At 36.9% G+C, this 22,247-nt stretch overlaps 1 protein-coding gene across 1 annotated transcript in view; it reads right to left on the minus strand.

The window, feature by feature from the left end:
• Positions 1-1,675: 1,675 nt before the first annotated feature.
• TAF1B (TATA-box binding protein associated factor, RNA polymerase I subunit B) overlaps positions 1,676-22,247 on the minus strand; it is a 44,311-nt gene continuing 23,739 nt past the window's right edge. The window contains exons 9-15 of the mRNA XM_066547221.1: positions 13,310-13,457; positions 11,105-11,282; positions 10,754-10,800; positions 7,938-8,028; positions 7,415-7,485; positions 5,319-5,544; positions 1,676-2,332 (exon numbers count right to left, since the gene is read on the minus strand). Coding sequence (XP_066403318.1) covers positions 2,104-2,332; positions 5,319-5,544; positions 7,415-7,485; positions 7,938-8,028; positions 10,754-10,800; positions 11,105-11,282; positions 13,310-13,457 — 990 coding nt within the window. The 3' untranslated portion in view covers positions 1,676-2,103. The remainder of the gene's footprint in view (positions 2,333-5,318; positions 5,545-7,414; positions 7,486-7,937; positions 8,029-10,753; positions 10,801-11,104; positions 11,283-13,309; positions 13,458-22,247) is intronic.

Here is a 22,247-nt window from a genome sequence, read left to right on the forward strand (position 1 = left end):
TTTTTAATTTGCGAAGCTTAGATTTTACTGCTACAGTAGTTTTAGAAGAAAGCTCTACCTATAATTAAGTGTGTAAGTCCTTCAAATAAAGACTTCTGAATTAAATTAATCCTTTATGTATACCGAGGTGTCTTTTAGATAGTTAATTCAAAATTTTAACAGATATTACAGTAAAAAGAATGAGATGCTTCAGTCATTTGATCCAGCACTGTTGAAAAGAGTGACAACTGTGTATTACAGTTCTGTAGATTTTTAACTGATACAAATACTCATCTAGAATAGTACAAACACTAACTTTACCAAATACCTACAAATATTAGTAATTCACTCAGGTGAGGTCAAACATAATAGGTAATGGCTAATTTTCAAACACAAACACAGACACAAGAGGCGATTTAAACTGGTATGTTCCAAGTCCACTAATGTAAACATCAATTCAGACACACCTCGCCAGAAGTCTGAGGAATCTAGCACAGCATGGCAATAGATTTAGACATACTACCCTGTGCCCACTTACAAAATCTCTTAGCACATACAACCAAGTAATAATTCAGTCTCTTTCCTCTTCCCACATCACGCACAGTTTAGTGCTGTATGGCTAAAACTCTGCCTTCTCATCTGCCTGTTAGTCACTTTATAGGACCATTGCTTTATATCCCTGTGCTGCAATAATCAAAATACCTGAAAAAGCAAAAACTTTCACCCAAACTGTGTCTTTTGTGTGACCCCAAGTCAGGACACCTTATTACCTCCTGCCTCTACTGAGCCAGCAAAGCCTCCTGGTTTGCCAGTATTTCCATGTAACTATTAAAACTTACTTTTAGTAGTCCTGTCTGCCCTGCTTGTATGTGAAATACCACTTTATCACTTGCTCCAGACAGGCAGGGCCCATCACCTCTCCTATCATTCACCTGTTCCCAATTTTTAAACAACTTCATGGTTTAAACCCTTCGCAATCTACTCACTGAACCGATTACCCTCCCAGATTACATCTCACGGAAGCCCTTGCTCAGGGAGGAAGTCATTACTCTTTGTCAAGTTGGCAGGCACCATTTTTCTTAATTATAATAATGCTTAGAAATAGTTGTTGGTTTTGATCAAACAGATTTGGTAAATTCTGTACTCTGTACTGATGGTTGGAAATGATGACTTTAATTTCATTCAGCTGAAAGCAGCATTATTCATCTGGGTATCTACACAGCATCTAGGTTCAACATATGTATCTATATTGTTATGGTGTCTTTCATGTAATGGCAGCACCCAACTTCATTTACATGTCGTCTGGGACAGTATAAAAATATGGTGCAGAAATAAGATCCAGCATGAGAAACTGGTGGAATGGCAAGGGCACAAGCTGCTGAAGATGCTGCATTATAAAGTGGTCAGAAGAAATTCAAGGCTTTAACAGTAGACTTACAAAAGAAGAATGACAGGAGGACCTGGCAGTTAGGATCAGATTTTATACTAGGTACAAAAGTATCTGCAAAATCTGTGAAGCCTGAAATGGAACTTGGACCGGAAAGGTGTTAACCTAAATGACAGTCTCAGGCACAACAAGAGACTGGGAAATATATACAGTATGCAAGGAAATGTAGAAAACAATGCCAGAGTTATTCCAGAACAACTGGAATGCTGTTTAGAAACAATAAAGAAAAAACTCACTGCAATGACAACATTAAACAGCTGCTTCTTTTATTTGTTAACATAGTATTTAAAAACAAAATAAACATTATTTTCTAGAAATATATTTACTGTCATACAATGGTAGGTAAAAAAATAGGTATTTTAATTGCAAAATCTCACAATGTAATTAGATGCTAATGTCATGTCCAGTACACTCCAAATATGTACAATTATGCCCCAAAAAATGGTAATTTCACAGCTTCCTGTTGGCTCTGATGCAAATTAATGAAATAAATGGTAATTAACAGTTTCCTTGGCAGTTTCCCAGTAACAGTGTCTTAAATTATAGATAAAATGACACTAAAACTGAAGTACAGTAGTAGATCTCAGCACTCCTATCTTTACAAAAAATGTCGATGAGACAAAAGAATCGGTGTAAGTTCAGATGTAATACCATGGTTTGGGATCCAAACAACTAATTTACATGGGTTTAATACTGGAGGTTTTAGGCCTTTTTAACTTCCTTAGCACTGTGTTGTATTTTAGTTTTTTACAAAGTTTTTTATTAAAAAGTCTGTGTTCTATCATACACACCTCGTCATGGATATAAGAGGGTTGAATCCTCAGGAGAAAAGAGAACAACCCTAACACAAAATGATAACTCTGGGGAAACTCCACTTCTCTGTAATGAGCCAGATGACCACACAATCTGAAAAGAAATGGGGAGAAAACAAAAGCCCTAAATTACAAGTGCATTTAGTATTTAGCTAGCATTTATATATTAAACTGTAATTAGAGACAAAGTTTACACTTTACCAACAGCATAAATCACAATTCTAGTTTACAGTGTTGAGTCCTGTGAAGTGATCCACTCCCGCAAAACCATGAAGTATAGGACTGAACTAAGGTATCTTCAGAGCTGGTGCAAACACACTAAGAAGAAAAAGCCACTATAGCTTCTTGCACTATGAATCAGGATCTTACACAGCCAGGCAAAGAATACATTTTTTGACTTTCAGGACTAAATGGAATCACTGTTTGTTCTTCCAGGTTTTAGCAAATGTAGCAAAGTATTAAAATGACTACCTCACCCTATCTTTTAAATTTCTAAGACTATCCAATTCAGACACCTTAGGTTCTTTACTCTGTTCTCTCTCCACAGGGTTTCCCCTCTCATCTTCCTGACACTATGTCATGGGATAATAACCCATTCATCTATTGTCCATTGCCTTTGTGTGCTAAATACAAATTACATGTCTAGAAAGTAATTAGTGCTGTAGCAGCCTTCTGCTTCATTATTTTGTAGCTTTTGTGGTCAAAATGTTAATGAAAATGATGAGGTGATTTTTATTGATGAAGTATATAATGAAAATAGCAGACTAGACTTGCTGGTATCAAGTGTCAGACTGAACAAAAGATGACGCAGAGGACAAGCTGCAGAGATATCTCTGTAAACATTAAATTCACCAACTTAGGTTGGAAAACCACCAAACTGGATAAGGCTCAAATTTAGTTTAAAATACTCCAAACTTTCAATTTTTAAATAAAAACACTGTACATTGATATGGGGGTTCAGGTATAATATATGGGGTTCAGGTATATATATATTCACCTATAAACCCTATACATCTTCTAACTTAACAGTATTGCCTTGGGATGTGGAGAAGCAGTTTAAATGTTCCCTGTGTCTGATTCAGAGCAGCTGTCTTAAATATTCACCAGAACAACGACTGGGATCTGTCTGTCCCAATTTACAGGTAAGTGTGCTAATTACTAGACTATAAAGTCATTTGCTCGCTCCCTCTGGCCCAGCAAACATTTACATTTTACCTCAAACTGGAGGAACAGCCAGACCCGTCCCTAGTGCCACGCAGGCTGCACATCAGGGAGCACAGTCTGTTCAAAGCCTCCCAAAGTCTGGCACATTGGAAACCTGCAACTAGGTCTTCATGCCATACATCCCATCCTCTGCCCTACCTGACACCCCCCAAAAGCATATACAACATTTTTCATACACTGTAGTACCTCGTCACATATAGAATTCTACAGTCCTTCAGCTTGGAAAGAGCTTTATGAACATTGAGTACAACTCCTGTCACCTAAAGACTTAGGTGTAATAGCAAATAGTTTAGATAGAATATAATAAATAGAATAATAGAAAATAATAAATAGAACAGCAAATCAGTTTAGAATCCAGTTTAAAACAAAGTTTTAAAATAAAACATAAAAGCATTTCACCAATGATTTGACTGATCTCAGCTTTGCTCACACTGTAATCATACTTCAGTCCCAGGAATAAAGCATTATAGCAGTCCTGTTAGGCCATGCTGATTTTTAAATGAAGAGAATTTGTAAGATTTTTTTTTTTTTAGTTCCATTCTACATACACAGAGGATAAACACTCATATCTGAGGGAGTACATGTTGTTTTCCAATGTTAAGTAAGTGTCAGATGTATACTTAACTACTTGCATTGCAAATGATATAATGGGAAATTTAACCGGTAAGAATTTAAATTCAAATCTTGTTTCATGAAGGCTGTGACAGTTTGCCATTAACATTTTAATATATTACATATGAAAATGTAGGTTTAAAAACAGACTTTGCATGGAAGATTATTCACACAAGCATACACCGAAATATCCACTCATTCAATGTGTACATAAGATTTACGCAAATCTGTGGTAAAAGGATTATTACCTCTACTCCCTTAAAAAAAAAAAAGTTCTTATTCATACAAAAGAATGAATCCATATAACCAAACCTCTTGTAATGTAACACTGTGCTTACATTATTCCAACCCATTTATGTCACTCTGGGTATGTGAAAAGTAACGTGAAAAGGAAAATAAAGATAAGCAAATAAATCCATCGAAGGACAGAAAAAACAGCATACTCGTAAAACCCAGCTATTCTCAAAGGGAATGGAATGCTTTAAAATCAGGATCGTATCACTAAGACTGCATAGGGGGTATTGATATCTGAATACCATTTCAAATTATATACCAGATAAAAATTTCATATGTTACTCAGCAGACAAATTAATGTAACTCATTTCACATGAATGTAACCAAACCTTCTTTCAAAAAAAACCACTTTTCAATAGCATACATGAGAAATTCAGGAGACTCCAAGCTAGCTACAGAGTTGATCTTCTTCACTGATATTACCAGTACATTCCTCTTCTGGATTAGGGTTTCATAATACAACCAATAGCAGAACCAAAGTCTGGTATATGATCCAGAAGTCACTGTGATTAAGGCCATCAAAAAATCATATAGTATATGATTTAGAAAATTAATTTTCTGTGCTTTTTTAGAGTCCGGGGAGGACAGGAATGGGACTGTTTTTCCATTCTTTGTAGAGTTGCATCACAAATATTTTTATAAAACACTGTAAAGAAATTAAGTGGGTATTTGCACCTAGCTGCTACTCTTGCCATGTGACTCTAGTTGTTGATTTTGTCTCTTCTCCTCTCTTCTCATAAACTCACTTTGATCACTCTTCATGTTACAGTTTGTCTAGTCACAGTCCAAGACTATCCATTCCTCACACACCCCTTTCTAGAAATGACTGTAACTGTATGTGAACACATAGCTGTGCACACACCCTGTATTTGTCATTTGCAAAAATATATGTACAATTTACTTTTATGAGAACTTTCTAAAATGTATTTAGCAAAAATGTGAATACTTACTTCTCATTACACAGTTTAACTGTACACAGCCAATAGTCAGGGTTCATGGTTGTCAGTAAACCACATTTTTCTTGCAAAACTCCCTTCAGGCTATGCCCGTGAAAACAACTCCCATCTGTGTTTTCTTCAGACCAACTTAACTGAAAACTTGAAGGATTTGGCTTTTCAGCACGTTGCACTGAACCAGACAGCTTGCCAAACTGATTTTGTAAATTCACAACCATTTCTGTGCAAAGAGAAACAAAAGAAACAAATGTAAAAGTACTAAGTACCAGAATACTGGTTAGAGGTGACTAATGCAACAAGAAAATGGGGTATTTGTGCTTTTTAATTTTTTTTTAACCTCTGCATGAAAGACTGAGAAATCCCAGAAGTCTCTAGGTTATCTCAGCCACCCTCTTTGCAGGTTTTAGTGAAACACTTTGAAACATAATTCAAAATGCCATGTCTTTTATACCTAATGATATTAGTAGTGGGGCACTCTAAAACATTCCTGCAAGTAAAACCTGTAAAATCCATTTGATAGAAAGCACATTCATATATACATGGATTGAAGGTTAAGCTTTTCATGGTGCAAATTTCAACTGATAAAAAACCCCAACAATAAAAAAACCCATTCTATGTTTGCCTGCTGCTAGTGGATGAACGACAAGCTCTCCTAAGTTATTGAGGCTCAGAAGGGAAAGAAGGTATCATGATAGATCAGCACACTCTGTATGACTGCCTATGCCTTGTTTATCTAGGATAAAAAGCAGGTTAAAAAACATTGTTGGAGCTTTAACTGCTTTTAATGAGCTGTATTTAAAGCAACTCATTCATGTATTGAAAAAAAAAAACCACAGGAAAAAAACCTCCTAAAATAATCCAAGGACTGGGAAGTTTATCTTTCAAGATGACACTAAAATCTATGATCAAAATCAAAAGTTTAGGAAGGTTTCTGAAAACCTGTACCTGGCACATAAGCGCTCTAGAGCACTGTCTCTAGTGTGGTACATTTTCTTTAAGATCAATCCTGCCCAGTTGCAATTATGTGATATTCCTGCTCACAACATTATGATAAAGCTCTATAATCTAAGTGGTCCTCTTCTAGCTCCAAGAGAAGCAGAGCCAGAAGAGGAATCTCTTTTCCTATAAATGCAGGAATTAAAGGGCATCTGAGTAAATAATCAGCTTGAAATGAATACATCTAAACATGGTTTTCCATGGAACATGACTTGACGGCAGGATCACTCCAACAGGATTTTGAAGAGTAAGTACTTAAACAAACCCCCACTGCATTCTTGAAGGAGAAATCCAACATGTGTAATTCAAACCAAATAGGATTATACAACTTGTTTAGAAGTCCCTGAACCAGTCACTTCCAGAAACTGAAAGAACATATAAAAAGAAAAATACCACTCGCCACACTTAATATCTCTCTCCAAATACCTGCTGCTTTCTGGATAACATAAAATGTAGAATGAAGAACTCCAGATCTAATTTGGCTGAATAAAATTCCGGTTTTCCTTATTTCTGCAGACAACTGGGGTTTTGTGGTTTTGTTTCTTTGCTTTTATGTCAATACAAATTCCAGAAACTTCTCACAAGTACTTCCAGACCTACTAAAATTCAGCAACTGTACCTGCATTCTGACCACATGCTGCTGGCTACGCAAGTAAAGCCTTCCTTGCTTTTTGCAGAGGATTGCAAGGAGTGGGAGAGAAGAGGGACATGCAAGATCTACTAAAGGACATACTGGCATATTCATACCAAAGCATTTAAGAAACTAAAGGAGGAAACAGACAGGAAAGAAGAGCGACAACTCATGAGGAACAGTGATATAAAGGCAAACTAGAGAAGATGAGGACAAGAGCACTCATTCTGAGACATGGCTCAGTAGGTTGTTGGGAAGACTGGCAAAGGCAGTTTCAGCTGTGCATGTTTGAAAAATTCCAGCCACAGATTGTAAAACAGTACTACATTAATTGTACCCAGAGATGAAAGAGAGGAGACAAAATATTTTAAGATGTAAATGTTATCAGTCACAGCTGAAGATCTATGATGGGAGAAGTTAGAGCAGATTTCTGTGTTGCTGGGAAGAAACAAAGTTTACTCACGTCTTCTCTTTAGAACTTTAGATTTATTCTTGACTGAATAAAACAATGGCTTTTCACATCTCCACAGATACCTACCAGTAAGAGACATAAGAATTGTTAACAAAAAGAAAGCTGGACCAAATGAATAAATGAATAATAAACTATTACAAATACTGCTAAAGTTTTAAATCAAAATCAAAATAATCTAATGTTTAGTGCTATAAAGAGCCACTGCCCCTCCAACATACAAAGGAAATCTTTTTCTGAGCATGCAAACCAAGGCATGTTAGCCTAGATCTACTGTAATCAGTTAATTGTTCAGCTGTATAAGCTATTTTTCACAGTAAGTGAGCATTTAATAAATAACCTGGATAAAGCTTATGAGTATAAATAGAAAATTAAAACAGTAATTTACTCATTCTATTCACTCAAGCTTGGTGAATGGATATATGGAACAAATTTCTAACTTTTTTTATTTCTGTAGGGATCAGAAGTTCACACAGAACTGTCTACCTTAAAAAAGAAGTACTTAAAAGCCTCTTACTTGGCTTTTTCTTCATCCAGTTTCTTTTGCTCCACATCCAAGGAATGTTTTACCACCTCATACCACTTCTTGAATTCAAAATATGGCCCCCCTGAATAAAACATACACACTTTAGTTTGGAAAGAAATGACAGAGAAGGTCTCCAAGCAGTTAGACCCTGCATCTTGCACCTGTATACAAACTAACCGGAATGCTATGTGCTTAAAGAAAATATACTTGATCTAATAATTCTGTAAAAAAGAGAAACACAGAAATGGAATGAAAGAACAGCATGTCATAGGAAGTGCAAAGAAGCCCCATATCTTAGGTTTCATTGATTGAGCACAAGTCAAACCTTTTCCCTCTTTTCTGGAAAGGTAAGCCTAGAAACTACCTCCTCTCTACCAAATCAACTAGTTCTCCACTGTGTGGAGTGGCCTTCAACTGTTTCAAAGTTGAATTCAAGGGATTAATGAAACTATGCATCAAGCTTAAGTTTAAACAAATAAAATCTAAAGAAGATCAGATGCAATATTTCACATAGTTTCACCAGCTCCCCACTGTCTATCCCACTACCTCTGAAATCTTACAGGATTGGAAAGATAAACTAGACAATGGTCTTCACTTTATATCAGCCTCTCATGGTTTGGAGCACAGAAACTTGTTGATATGTGAACAAGTATTTACCAGGGCACATAAAAACATGAAGACATAGGACATATAGCAGCACCTTTATCACTGATCCTCCAAAGAGGCACAAGACTGAAGCAGACCAACTGGGTACAGTAAGGATAAGAATTCCAAACAGAAATATGGTGTAGACTTATATATGTAAAAATAATCAACTCTTATCCCTGTGGGTGGAATATCTGCATTGTGAATTAACCAGACTTTGCATTTCCCCGTGGCCCGAGCTGCACTGCATGCAATGCTTGCGTCATGCTCAGCTTTGCCAGCCAGCTGTTCAAACTCTCCTGAAGGTGCATACACTGTTCTTACAATCAAACTTATGTACCTTTTCTATTATTTGCATTTCTGCTGTTTGTATTATCCTGCCTCAGAATGTCTACATTCTAAAATCATAGATGGTCTCAAAAAGCAAGAGACATATGAAAGGAACAAAGACCCCTCAGCAGTCCTTGAAATTCAAAGGTCTGGATACAACTTCTTTTATCAGCTCCATAAACCCCGAGGTTTAAGTAAATACTCCTAAATTGCTGGGAGAGCAGTGTGGGAGGTGGTAGAAATTGGTGTTAAACTTTATATGAATTATTATGTCACATGCAATCCCATTGTAAGAGACATGATGCTACACTGTAATAACCCTTCACCTGGCCAGTACAGCTGGTCTGACATTAATGTAGCTGAGCTGACTGGAAAATACACAGCTCTGATACACACATACATATACATCTATATATATCTCAATCACCTTTTATTTGAACAAAACCCGTATTGTGGATGTGTGCAGTTCACAGAACACACACAATAGGTAACTATAACTATCTATTGTACTGCTTCCAGTGTGGTTTGAAGAAATGTAGGAGCTGAAATACTATTTTTTAATTTAAAAAAAAATAGACCAGAAAATGGATAGTTAAGTTGAGAATGGAGTCAACATAAATTGAATCTTTAAAACTCAGTATTAACCATTATTCATTTAAGCACTCTAACTTTGGGAAAATGCCAGAGGCAGTTTTGAGCTCTGGCACTGATCAGTCATCTAACAAAAATTCTCACATCAGCTCCTCTGTGCAGCTGCTCACCATCACCGCGACATCTAAAGCACAGGGACAACAAAACACAGCACATGGATCATTTGCACCAGCAGATTTTAAAGCAAAAAAGTGGGCAAAGAAAGAGCTGTTAATTCCCAAGGGCAATGAGACTTGTTAATAAGGGAGAAACCCCATTAAGACATTAATGAGCCTCAGCTTGTAAAGCAGTTGCACAACTCCCCACTCCTGTCACTATCATGTACTTCAAGTTTTCAAGGGAAGTAGAAAGGAAAATAAAAAATCCACCATAAATTTGAGTATCCACTTGAATGTGAAAATTACCAGTTTTAGTTAACAGGGACAACTGTCTCTAGTTTTAGCAGTAATTGAGTCACACATGACTAACACCATAATTTTATTAAACAAAGCATCAGAAGGGTCAAAATGACCCAAAACTGGATAAAAGGCCTTACAGATAAACCGCTGCAACACATCTTGGATCTTATCTTCAACTGTGATTTGGATCAGGCCATGGAACATCTTCCTGAAGATTTCTAATCTTTGATTTGGTCTTTCTGCCCTCAAAGAACCATGTTCACACCATTATCTTCTCCATCTTAATTGCTGCTAGCTTTTCCACACTCTCTCAGGATTATTTGGACTAAGAAACTAGATTACATCTGAAATATGTTCCACACTAAGACATTTTATTTAACAAGACTAAACAAGTTTGGATTTTATCATAAATGTGGTTTGATGCCCCGAGTAAGTATCTGCTATTTACGATCAAAGTGTGCTCCCTTTTCACAGTGTATCCATTTATCTCCACCTACCACACATAAAACTCTAAACCAAGAGGCAAACATGCACAAGCAGAAGTAGGGAGGGACCCAGCAAAATGTGTACCAAACTCCCCTATCCCAAACAAAAAGAATTGTGCAGGTACACTGAGGCCATTTTACATGAACAGGATCTACTCTTTTCTCTGAATAAAATTTCCCCTTAATGAATGACAAAAACACATTTTCATGATCAATAAGAAAAGTCTTTCTAACCCTGATTGCAAAACAGTTTCATTTACAAAATCATTACACTGCTTCTACCAGAATATTTATATACCTTCTGTGTTATTTTTATTTCTTTCTTCAGCAAACTCTGAAAGTAACCTGTAAAAAAATTTTAAAAATCAGGCTGTTTTGTAGATCCAAATACTGCACTTTTCACATGAAATTCAAATACAACAGACAAAAATGTCATCCTAATTTTATTCCAAGTATCAGATACAACCCAAGAAATTTTAAAAGTAATTAATATTTAATGTCTAAAATGCCTTCAAGTGTATGGTTTAAGCTACTGAACTTAAGTGAAATTCCAGTAGTATAAATTTAACTCTAAAGAAAGAACAATCGGAGACAAGCATTTGCACTACTAGAAATTTGAGGGTTGCTACAGATTTGTCTGTACACTTACCATTCATAGTGATCATCTAATAAAAACAATAATTTGAGCACAACTACAATAACTGCTGCAGCAAGAACATCATATTTCACTTTTCTTGTTGACTTATTTCCAGGCATTAGAGTCAGGAAATCCACTTCTCCAATACCAATCTTTTTCACCACTCGACAAGTCCAATTATGCAATTCATCTGATTAACATAAATAAAAATATAAAATGTTAAGACAAGCTAGAAATATTTTTACAGTGCAAATATGATGGGCATTTGAGGAAAACACTGCTTAGGTCTTTTAGGACCATTTGACAGCTGTATTTTTCAGGCTGAGGAGTATTTTTAAAAATACTAGGCAACCTTCACTGTGCTTACATGGAAAACACTTGTGACATTATATATTCATATGGAGAATAAAAAAGTCACATATTTAATAGTGCTTTGATGTTACTTGAATAATATAGTGAGATCATCCTGAATATTCTTGCAGGAAAGCCTATTGCAAATCCACATAAATATATTTTCAAAAAAAATGCCCAAAAGCAAAAAACTTGTCACAAACTTTTTTCCGGCATGTTGACTGAACAGCCGTGGCAGGAATCAGCCCTGCACAGAGGAGGAGCAGGGCTGGCTGTGCATGGAGAGCAGTTTGGTGGTGGCAGGGCAGCACTGCTGCTCCCCCAGCAGAAGCTGTGCCAGGGAGATCCAGCTGCAGCCCCACAAGGTACACAGCAGCCTATCTATACAGGCTCTTATTACTCTGCTTATTTTTCACAGATACAAATCCCCCAAATTTCTCACCTTTCCTGTTCAGCAAGAAATACAGGAGTTGATTACATCACCATCAGATTCCACAAAGGTTAGCAATGTATGACTAAGTACAGCCTTAATCCAGCTGTACTTATACCCTCTTGCTGCTTACAAAGAGTTCAGTAGGAACCTGTTTTCAATCCTCTCGCACATAACAGTAAAAGTTAGAAAAAAGTAGAAACTAAATTTTCTTATAAATACTAGAAGCATAGTTAGTTCTATTTCAGATACATAAAATAGTCTTTTAGTTGGTATTTAGTGTCCTTTAACACTCCCAATTCATTGCCTTCTTTTAGGAGTTGTTAGACAACAACAGCAGCCCTTTTCAATTTTTAAAAAAATGCTTATACGCGATAAAAATCTTAGTTGCACGGAAAAGGACATAAAAAAATATGTTCATTCCTCTTCTGCAGTAATTTTCAAAGAGTACTTAGCTTTGCATTTCTCTGTAAAAGATCTGAAAATAACAAATTTGCAGCCTTTTTTTGATTCAATTGATACTTCACAATCTGTAAAATAATGTAATCCTCTATGGGATCACAACACTGGCGTAAAACTACAAAATCAGAATTACCACTCCAGAATTTTAGCCCTAAACCTTTTGGTTATCGTCTCTCCATTCAATTATGACTAAATAGAAAAACCAAACACTTTTATTCATTGTAACTAATTGCAAAATAACAATAACTCCCTCCCCTACTATGAACTGTTGGAATGTTTTGAGAAAAAAATTTACAGGCTACTTGTCTGTGTAACTCATCTTCAGTCACAATGGTATTTGACAGAAAATATGGTAACCTAACAGAGAGTTCACATACTAGGACATACTGATCTTTCCTTGACAAGTCAATATTCAAGACTTCATTGTAGGACAGACAAAAAAAGTCAATAATTATATACAATTTCAGAACTAAAATATAAATCAAGTGAGACAGAAGCTGATCTGTCACATACCATCAATTAATATTAATATAAATACTAATATACAATATTATATAATACACAAAATATATTCTTTGTTAAAGAATATACATCCATTACTACACATGAGAATTTCAGAGCTAAGCAATCAGGTCCCAACTACATGAATCATTTAGCTGAAGTTAATATATCACATGAATTCGACAGGTGCCTCTTAGTTCACATGGATACTGAAAGATTTAAAATGAAGTATCTACTCCACAGCCTTACAGAGCCAACATCAGAGTGCCCCTGCATATCTGGGCCCATAACACGTACTCTAAATGTTTGAGGACGGTGCTTTCTATAGAAAGAATATGTTTTGGTTCAAACTGAAATGGGAATAAATTAGAAGGAAAAGAGCAGGCACTTTGAAGTAGTAATTTAAGCCTTTTTGCTAGAGTTTAATAAACCACAAAAAAATTTTATCAGTTCAGGCTAGGGAAAATATTTACCAGGTAAATTAGCTTCCATCAAGTACTTCATGCACAGCATGTCTGGATGAAGAAAGCAGCTTTCTGTTATATCTGGAAAACGAGGCAGGTCTAAAAATGCTGCAAGCTCATGCATTTTGTTGAATACTTCTTCATATAGAGGCCATGACTGAAAGACAGGATTGGAGGGGTTATACATTTGCTCTATTACCATATTTGTCAACTATTTAAAATTATTGATGCTAAATTCTGAATTGTTTAATACAGGATTATTTATACAGATTCTTTTAGCACACTATGACTGTACACACATGTAAGAATGGAGCCACATTACAGTACTGCAAAGAGAAACTGCTAGTTTTAAATCTCATGAAATACAAAGGAAAAAACAGAAAGTTGCTTCAGATCTTCCACCACCTCACCACCTTTCTTGTGAAATGCTCATTATGCATCCAGATGCTCCAAAACTGAGCAAAACATTATGCATCCAGATGCTCCAAAACTTTGGGAAAAAACAATAGAGATGCAATTGAGGGTGAACTGTCTAAAGAGCTAAGAGGTCAGAGAAGTACAGAAGGTGGAGGCTGGCAGGGACTGCTTGAGACCACTGGGTCCAAGCCCCTGCTTGGGTCAGTTCAATCAGGTGTCCAGGAGCACATCCAGTCAGATACTGAACATCTCCACAGATGGCAGCTTCCAAGGGTTGTGGGAAATCTGCTCCAGTGTTTGACCAACTCCAATGTACAAAGGAAAAAAGATTTTGTTTCCCCTTACACTTAAATGGAACTTCTTGTATTTCAATTTGTGGCCTTTTCATCTCATCCAGTCACTGGACAGCACTAAGGAGGATCTGGTTTTCCTCCTTTGCAGCCTCCTGCAGGCACCACACCATACCTGCCCTGAATATCCTCCAGCTCCAGGATGAACAGTCACAGTGCTCTCAAATCCCCCCATTTGCCAGGCCCCACTCCCCCATATCCAGATCCCTTTACTGGCCTCACTCCACTGCATTCATGTCTCCCTTGTACTGGGTAACCCAGAGCAGCACCCAGCACTCCTCATGCATCACACCAGTGCCAAGCAGAGAGGAAGGATGCTCTGTCTCCCTTGAGGACTTGAGCAGTCATCAGAACTGCTCAAATCTTAGTGACAGTGACCTTGCAGTGACACCAGCCAGCTGCCTCAACACTTGTGCAGCATCTCATCGCAGCCCATGAATCTTCATATGTCCACTTCATTCACATATTCCCTAAACTGCTTCTTAAAAACTGAGGCAAAAAACCCAATCATCACTTTAGCCTTCTCCTTGGTCTTTGTGACCATATTCCCATTCAGCACCAGGCCCACATCCTCTAGAACCCTTCCACAGAATCTTTCATGTTATTTAGTTAAAAAAAAAAATCCATATTTGCATATTTATTAGTGACTATAAATCTGAAATTCTCTTTTTGAAACCATTGGCTGCATGAGAAAGTTCTCACAATTTGTACTCAGGTTTGCTGCTATAGGAGAATATACAGCAAGATTTTGACATGTTTATTCATAATGAACTCAGCAGGACCTGAAGTTTGCGTAAGTATGGATCTGAGGTTTGACCCTCATTTCACAATACCTGAGCTGTTTCATTAAATATTCTTCATTTTCTGTAGTTAAAATGATTACTTGAATTTACCTCTAAAAGCAACAATTTCAGTTGTCCAGGCTACTTTACCATTTTAAATGTATAAAAAGCAATGATTTTTCTGCCTTAGCCAAGGATTTTTCTAATTCAGCAGAGCACTTTATCATGCATTCATATTTTATAAAGTCAATTTGTACATTTGGAACCTTCCATTAAAAGAAACTTAGCAGGGTTTTACACTTTATGCACAGCTTCAAAACTTTTCTGAACAACAGTGAATGCAGGCTTCTGCTCTTTTTTTAGTTCAGATTACAAACAGAGTAACTGTGTTTACAACAAGACATGACGCGACTTAATGTAGTTTTATTCAATAATTTGCCTTCATCTATTTTAACATAAGCTCTGTAGCCAATGCTCAAATTTTGTTTTGAGTGATTACCAACATTACACTGTCTCTTTTTAAATGATCTCCCCTCAGACTGCAGTTCAGACTTGCATGAACACATGCTTAGGCAAATGAATAATTCTGCTGTCACCTACTATTACACATGTAACTTTTTGTAACAGTTAGGAAGTTGTATCATGTTTATTATAGTTTCTAAACAGTGTTAAAATTGGCTAAGACTGCTCTAGGACTATCTTGAGAAACAAGAAAAACTTGCACTACCAGAGCTCTGCAGAAGACCAGGCTCACAGTACTTCCCATTCCTTCTAAAAAGCAGTGCTAAATTGAATACCAAGCCAATCTTGGAACAAAACCTGAATCATATGTAACTTCTCTTGAGTGTACTGGGAGAAAAATTGAAGTCCCACATAATTCAAATAAGAACATTACAAGAATACTATTCATAATTAGATAGCAAGGAAATATGCTTTCCCCTAATGAAAAGCAGTTGAATTAGTAGCTTCTTAATAATATATCACAGGTGAAAATTATTGAAGACACTGGGAATTTAGTCTTTTGAAGCATTCCCGTTCTCAAACATCAAACTATCACCAACAGAGTTATCCAAAGTCTAATCTGACACTGAGCTACTTTAAGGAATATAGATCTTAACTGGAGGACTCTAATAGACACCTTTATCACCTTTTACCTGAGCTTCTCCCCTGTACCAGGGCAAGGAGACAGCTTTCCTATCCTAGGTATTGGTCAATCAAACCTTCTTCCCTCTGCCCAATATCTGCTTTTGGTTCAAAGCTTTTGTTTGCAATTTACAGAAGGCAATTGGGTTCTTTTTCAAAATGGCTAGAGAATGCTTAGCTTAGCAATGACAACCAATGCTTTTTTTTTTCTGAAGGCAAACAAGTGGTATAAAAACTACAAATAAAAATTAAGCCTGAGAGCTACCACTTGGACTATTTTAAAAACAGTGTTAACAGACAAAAACTGTTCTTGATGTGTGTTCATAAGAGATCAGAAAACATTTAAAATGTGCATCCTAATAGAAAAGATCAACCAAATCAACTGCTGTTTCCCAGGGTTTAAAGCCTAAGCCCAAAAACATTCCCTGTAGTAGTCCCAGCACTGTGCCACAATGGTGAGGCTGAACTGAACCCCAGCACAGTCACCTCTGGAACTGGGAGCTGCAAGCACAGCTGCATCCAGCACAAGGTCACACCTGCCTGGGACACAGCACAGGGCTGAAAGGTCAGGGCTAAGGACACTGAAGGGTTTCTGCAGTAACCAAGCACTGGCTGTTTTCACCAGTCACTGTATGCCCTGTTCATACTCTGTTTAACTCTGAAAGAGCTGTGAGCTCACACAGAAAATCTTTTATTCTGAAAAATTTCAAACATACTGGGAGGGTTAAAAGAGAAAGAACTCCCAAATTCCACAGAACCAACACAGCAAATGTTGAGACAATATTAAGAAAGATGCTGTAAACAAGCAGCCTCAAAATTAGTAAAAGTTACCACCTTCTATGCAGCTATGTATCTCTGTAAAAAAGAAAAAAAAGAACCTGATAAAACAAGTTGCCCTGGAAGTCAACCAGCAAATCCACTAGGAAAGCAAGACCCAGAGCCAGGGCCTCCCTCCTTCAGTTAAAAAACTCTGCCTCCAGCAACCCATGATTAAACCCCAAGGGAGGAGTACTTGGACAATAGAGGACAGTGTTAGATCATATGCCACACACCCTCCAAGTATAACTTTCACTTATCCAATCATAAATTAAAAAATTCAAGATGTATTTCTGTGGTATATATTAGGACAACTCCCCTGTCCATCACCACATGAAGTTACTAAGCTCTCATCTTGTTTTGGGAACCTGGGAAAAACAATAAAAACCACATATAAAACTCAAGTTACAAACCCTTGAGGGCACTTAATAATTCCAGGAAGACTGACAAAAAACCCTTTTAAAGCTATTCCACCTGCTAGCCTTTTCAGGTGTTTCGCAAGCTGGGATTCCTCCAAGACTGATCAACAACGCTGACAGAGTCTGTAACTTGTCCAGATGGGCTACAGAGGTTGCCAAGACCTTTTCTTAAGGTTTGTTTTTAAATCTTTGTCTCTTATTCCCACATATGACAAATAAGGTCAATCCAGAAAGCAGTATAGAAGATTAGTATTACTTGAGAGTACTTTCCCCTGCCCTCTGAGCACAGGAGAACAAAATACACATCGTTGAGTCAGTGAAAAAGTGTCTATAACAAGATTTTCATAATGATAAATATTCATTAAACTATTTAAATCAGTTGTCTTTATCTTTCAAACTTACATGGCATTTTTCACCTGTATTAGAAAACAACAAACTGGTTTTCAGGAGCAGAGGAGCCAAACTATTAGCATGATAATCAGATCAAGTAACAGGTAATTGTTTTGAGTAAGCCAAGATTGCAGCCTCTCCTACTTGTTTGGACAATATCAGAATATTGCTGATCAACAAGCAGAAAACAGTATGCACTGGCTGGCTTTCTAGAACCATTTGCAGGCTCCATAGTTTCTTGTTTTAAATGTGGTCTGACTGACTCTCTTCTTAGATAACTGTGTAAGCCATTTCCTTCACCCATGTCAGGACAATATCCTATAACTTACTTATTCACCATATTCACAACTCAGCTTATGTTATAATGATAATGTTCTATTATTTCTGAAAATAAATAATTATACAGTTCTTCTAAATTCTTCATTTTATATTTTTCCCTTTCATCTTTCTTTCCTGTTCAGTACTTTTTTTTGCAGCAGAATTCCCTTCCTTATCCTTTTATCTGTGCATTTCCATCCTGGGATCCTTTTTTCCCCATGCCTGCACATTCTCTGAAGTTCTATCTACTTTGTGCTCCTTATATTCCACACTGGACATTTTTCCCAAGGGATTTCTTTAATGATCATTTAATACTGGAACCTAATAAGATCTGACTAATTTTTTCATTATCAGCTTTTTGTAAATCTTAGGGAATCTTCTAATGTTTAGCGTTGGATATGCAAGGCCTCATCATTTTTAAGATGACAAATTCAAGTTAGACCGAGTTTGAAAAAGAGTGCACTAAACTTACCAGGAAATGGATTAATAAAGCCATTTAACTTGTAGGTTTGGAAAACAACAAGTTATGAGGGTTGAGGAATGGGTTTTTGCAACACAATCCAGAATTCTGCTTCACACCTTGTGTAAAGCAGGGCATGCCCATAAAATAAAATATATTTATTGTAAAAATAATAAACCAAATGGCTACCCTAGTGCATGTAAAGATCTTTGAATGCTGCCTGGATTGAAACACACATTCCCAGGAACATAAGCTGGCTTTACATTTACATAAGGTAAAATCAGGTACCAATAATGAGGAGAGTAGTCAAGTTCTCTATGGCACCTGGCTCACCTTACTTTGCTTCTGCTGCTCAACTGGTTCAGATATATCTGGTCATCTGCAGCATGAGCCTGATGCGGGATGACAACAGCCACAGTGCATGCAGATTGCACAAAAGACTTGACAGTAGAGACAATAACTGTATTAACTGTGAAATTTACACCCAAATTAGTATTTAAAACGGAATGAAATTACCTTGTGGACCAATTATTAAATACTAGATCATTAACATGGTCACAAATTTTATTTTTCATGGTTTTTATATATTCTTACAGTACTACTAATCTAACTACCTTCCATATAAACCTACATCAACAAATACAGCAAATTTATTTTAAAACAACATTGGTTTCCCCCTTGCCTGACCTCTATCTACCTCTCAGGCACAACCACCATCACACCTGGAACAGCCACAAACGAATGTAATAGCCATTAAACACAAATTAAAGGTACTTTAACACTGTGTATTACGATGAATACAAACTTTGAAAAAATAGGAAATACTGAAACTTTTTTTTTCCATTTAACCTAGCTGGAAAAAACTTAATGTAGGCAACTTTGTAACATGGTTAGATTCTGAGCAGTCTTTTCAGGAAAGCCTTCTTTGTCAGAGCAAAAGGTATACAGAAAAGACATAGGTAATGTTTGAAGAGGCTCTTTAAAGGTTCCTTCCAACCCAAACCCAAACCCAAACCATCTTGAGATTCCATGGCATCATCAGCACTGTCACCACTGCTGTATAGAAACACCCTAGGCTTGTGATTTGCTGGTGAGTGTGAAAGTGGACAGGGAGGAACCCCTGCACCCTGCTCCTGCCTCCTTTCCTTGGTCACATCTGAAACAGGAGAACAGACTCCAGGAGCCCCACATCTGACTCAGTGCACTCATTTTTATATGGACTGTATTAATTGTGAAATTTACACCCAAATTTGTATTTAAAATGAGTGGATAGCATTTAAATGAGTGGATAGATTTCTCCAAACCCTGATATCCATGAATCACATACAGATGCTGATGTAACAGTGAGAGGGTGTGCCTGGAATTATTAAAAGGGAACCAAATGACAAGAAGAAGACAGGTGAAACTGCTAGAACTCCATTTAGGTAACTGCAAAGAAATATGCATCTCGTGGAACTTCTTCCATTAGAAAAGACAAAGAGACCAAGCACACAAGTAAAGTTGCTCCTTTACAAGCCTCCTATCAAGCAGAAGGAAAAAAATAAAAGGAAATCAATTTGTCCACCTGAAAGACAGGGAGACAGGTTGCCCAAGTTATGTGTCAGGTCACAAATGGGCAGAAGGGAAGAAAAAAGAAGTTGGGATACCATCTCAAAATCACAAAAGTCACACTGGCAGGCTCTCACTTTCACTCTCCTTTTAATAACTGTTTCAGCTGCAACAACTACTACATCCTAAAATCCCAAATTACTCCTGGTCATTGCTGTAGAGCAAGTGAGAAGGGCCTTTACATAGCAAAAAGATTAATTTTAGAAAATGACTCAATAAACAAAGCTTATGCCTTTTTGAGAGAAAAAAGGTGCTAGGGTATTAGACTGCATTAAACTGATCCAGGCAGTTCTTTATTGAAGAATTCAAGATGGCATAAGGATGAGCCAGCAACCTACATACAAAGAAAAAAAGCCATCTGAACGTCTATTACAGATGTACTCCTTTACTAGGGGGAAAAAAAATATTTGGCTGCCTAACAGGCTTTTTAATGGGCTACTTTCAGAGGAAGACATATTTTTCATTACATGATTCCTGGTTAAAGTGGTTTTTGAATAAATGAGTTTCAATATTAATAAACCACGAGAGACACGTGCTTGAGCATTACATTGTTCACGCTCACAAGCAAACTGTGTCAAGTATCACTTTTCCAAAAAATGTAGTCTTTCAAAAACACAGAGAGGACTCCAATAAGGAACTGAACTGTCATAATGTATTGAAATCTAAGAGTTTGGAAACAAATTTTATTGAATTTCATAAATACTTTGGTAGGTTTGTTTTCTTTCTTCATTAAGTAATGCTTAAAGACAGGTATGGACAAGCTAGAGTTTCTGTTACACAACAGCAAGCTCTCATGATAAACTTGATTACAATAACCCTTTCAGCAGTGAACTTCCTCCTCAGCTTTTTTTCTTTCAAATAAAAGCCTCACCCTTGCTTCTTTTCATTCCGCACTACTTTCTACCCTGAAAAAGTACTGCATGCACCTGCTAAAATGCACAAAAAATTCAGAGTTAGGCAGAGAAAAAAGCCCCTCTGATAGATACACACCCACTCCAAAAAACCTTAAGATTACAAAGTATCTCAAAACACCAGCAGACCAAATCAGGAATCCCTCCTTGTTTGGGAAAGTAAGTGCAGCATAGCTGATTAGCAGAATTTGTAGAGATAGAATTTTATCCCTCTCAAAAGATTTTTTTTTAATAAATAAGAATGAACACCTTCTGTCTGAATTTGAATTCTTTAAATAGTTACCACTGAAAACAAGAAATAAAAAAATCATATGGCAATTAAGGTAATTCAAATTTTAGTCAGGAAAAGAGGCTTTTACACATTAGACCTGGAATATTTTGAGAGGAAGACTTCAGCAAACAGAGGAACATGTCTAAAAGCCAGTCTGATGGATAAGCTTTCCAGGGAAGCAGAAAGCTGTTAACATTCCAGTCCAAACTCTCCAGGAGAAAACAGCAAATATTTTGACCTGCATTTATGAGTTCATGAACAGATTTAGTCAGGAATTACTCTGTCTGAATCAGACCCAAACTAAAATACATACATGCAATCCACCAAAACTTAAAGTGTTATGTACATATCCATAAGTCAGCAGTTTCCTAAGAGCTGTGTGATGACTTGAAGACATGTGCTTTAGCCAGTAGCAGATTATTAAGGGATACAAAATCCTTTCAAAAAGCCAGTGTGGAAAAAAAAAATACAGGCACCATTTTACAGCATTTGGAAAATCTTCAGGTTTCTTCATGACTGTGGCACAAACCCACCCCAGTCCCTCAGGCAGGTGTCTTTGTCCCAGTTTTCCACCTTGGGACAGAGCAGCACAACACCAGTCCTGAGAGCCCAGCCCAGCAGCAGTCTTGTGACCAAGGGGAATCATCAGCATCAAAGGAGGAGAAAGGACCAAATATTCTGCAACTGAGTTGGTTTCACGTGGCTTGTACTAATGCAGGCTTGAACGCCATATTAAATGAGAAGAAGGAAAAGATTCCAAGCAGCTCCCTACTTCCTGCATGCTGACCTCAGACGTTATCTTGGTTTAGAAACAAAATGAGATGAAATTGTAATGACTATACCCTAGAGCACTTCTACAGTCTCAGCTAAATGCATGTTCTCTTCAGTAATTCCTAAATTTCACATGCTCAATTGTAAAACTTTAATCAGCATTCAAAGAAATGAAAAGAAGATAGAGTGTTAACTTAATCTGTTCACAAATCAGGACCTGTACTTGCTGTTAGGGCCAAAAGAGGACTGCGCAGAACCGAAGACTGTTTAAAAATATTAAGGGTAAAGTGC

Source organism: Molothrus aeneus, chromosome 3, assembly GCF_037042795.1.
Source record: "Molothrus aeneus isolate 106 chromosome 3, BPBGC_Maene_1.0, whole genome shotgun sequence".
Classification (NCBI taxonomy): domain Eukaryota; kingdom Metazoa; phylum Chordata; class Aves; order Passeriformes; family Icteridae; genus Molothrus; species Molothrus aeneus.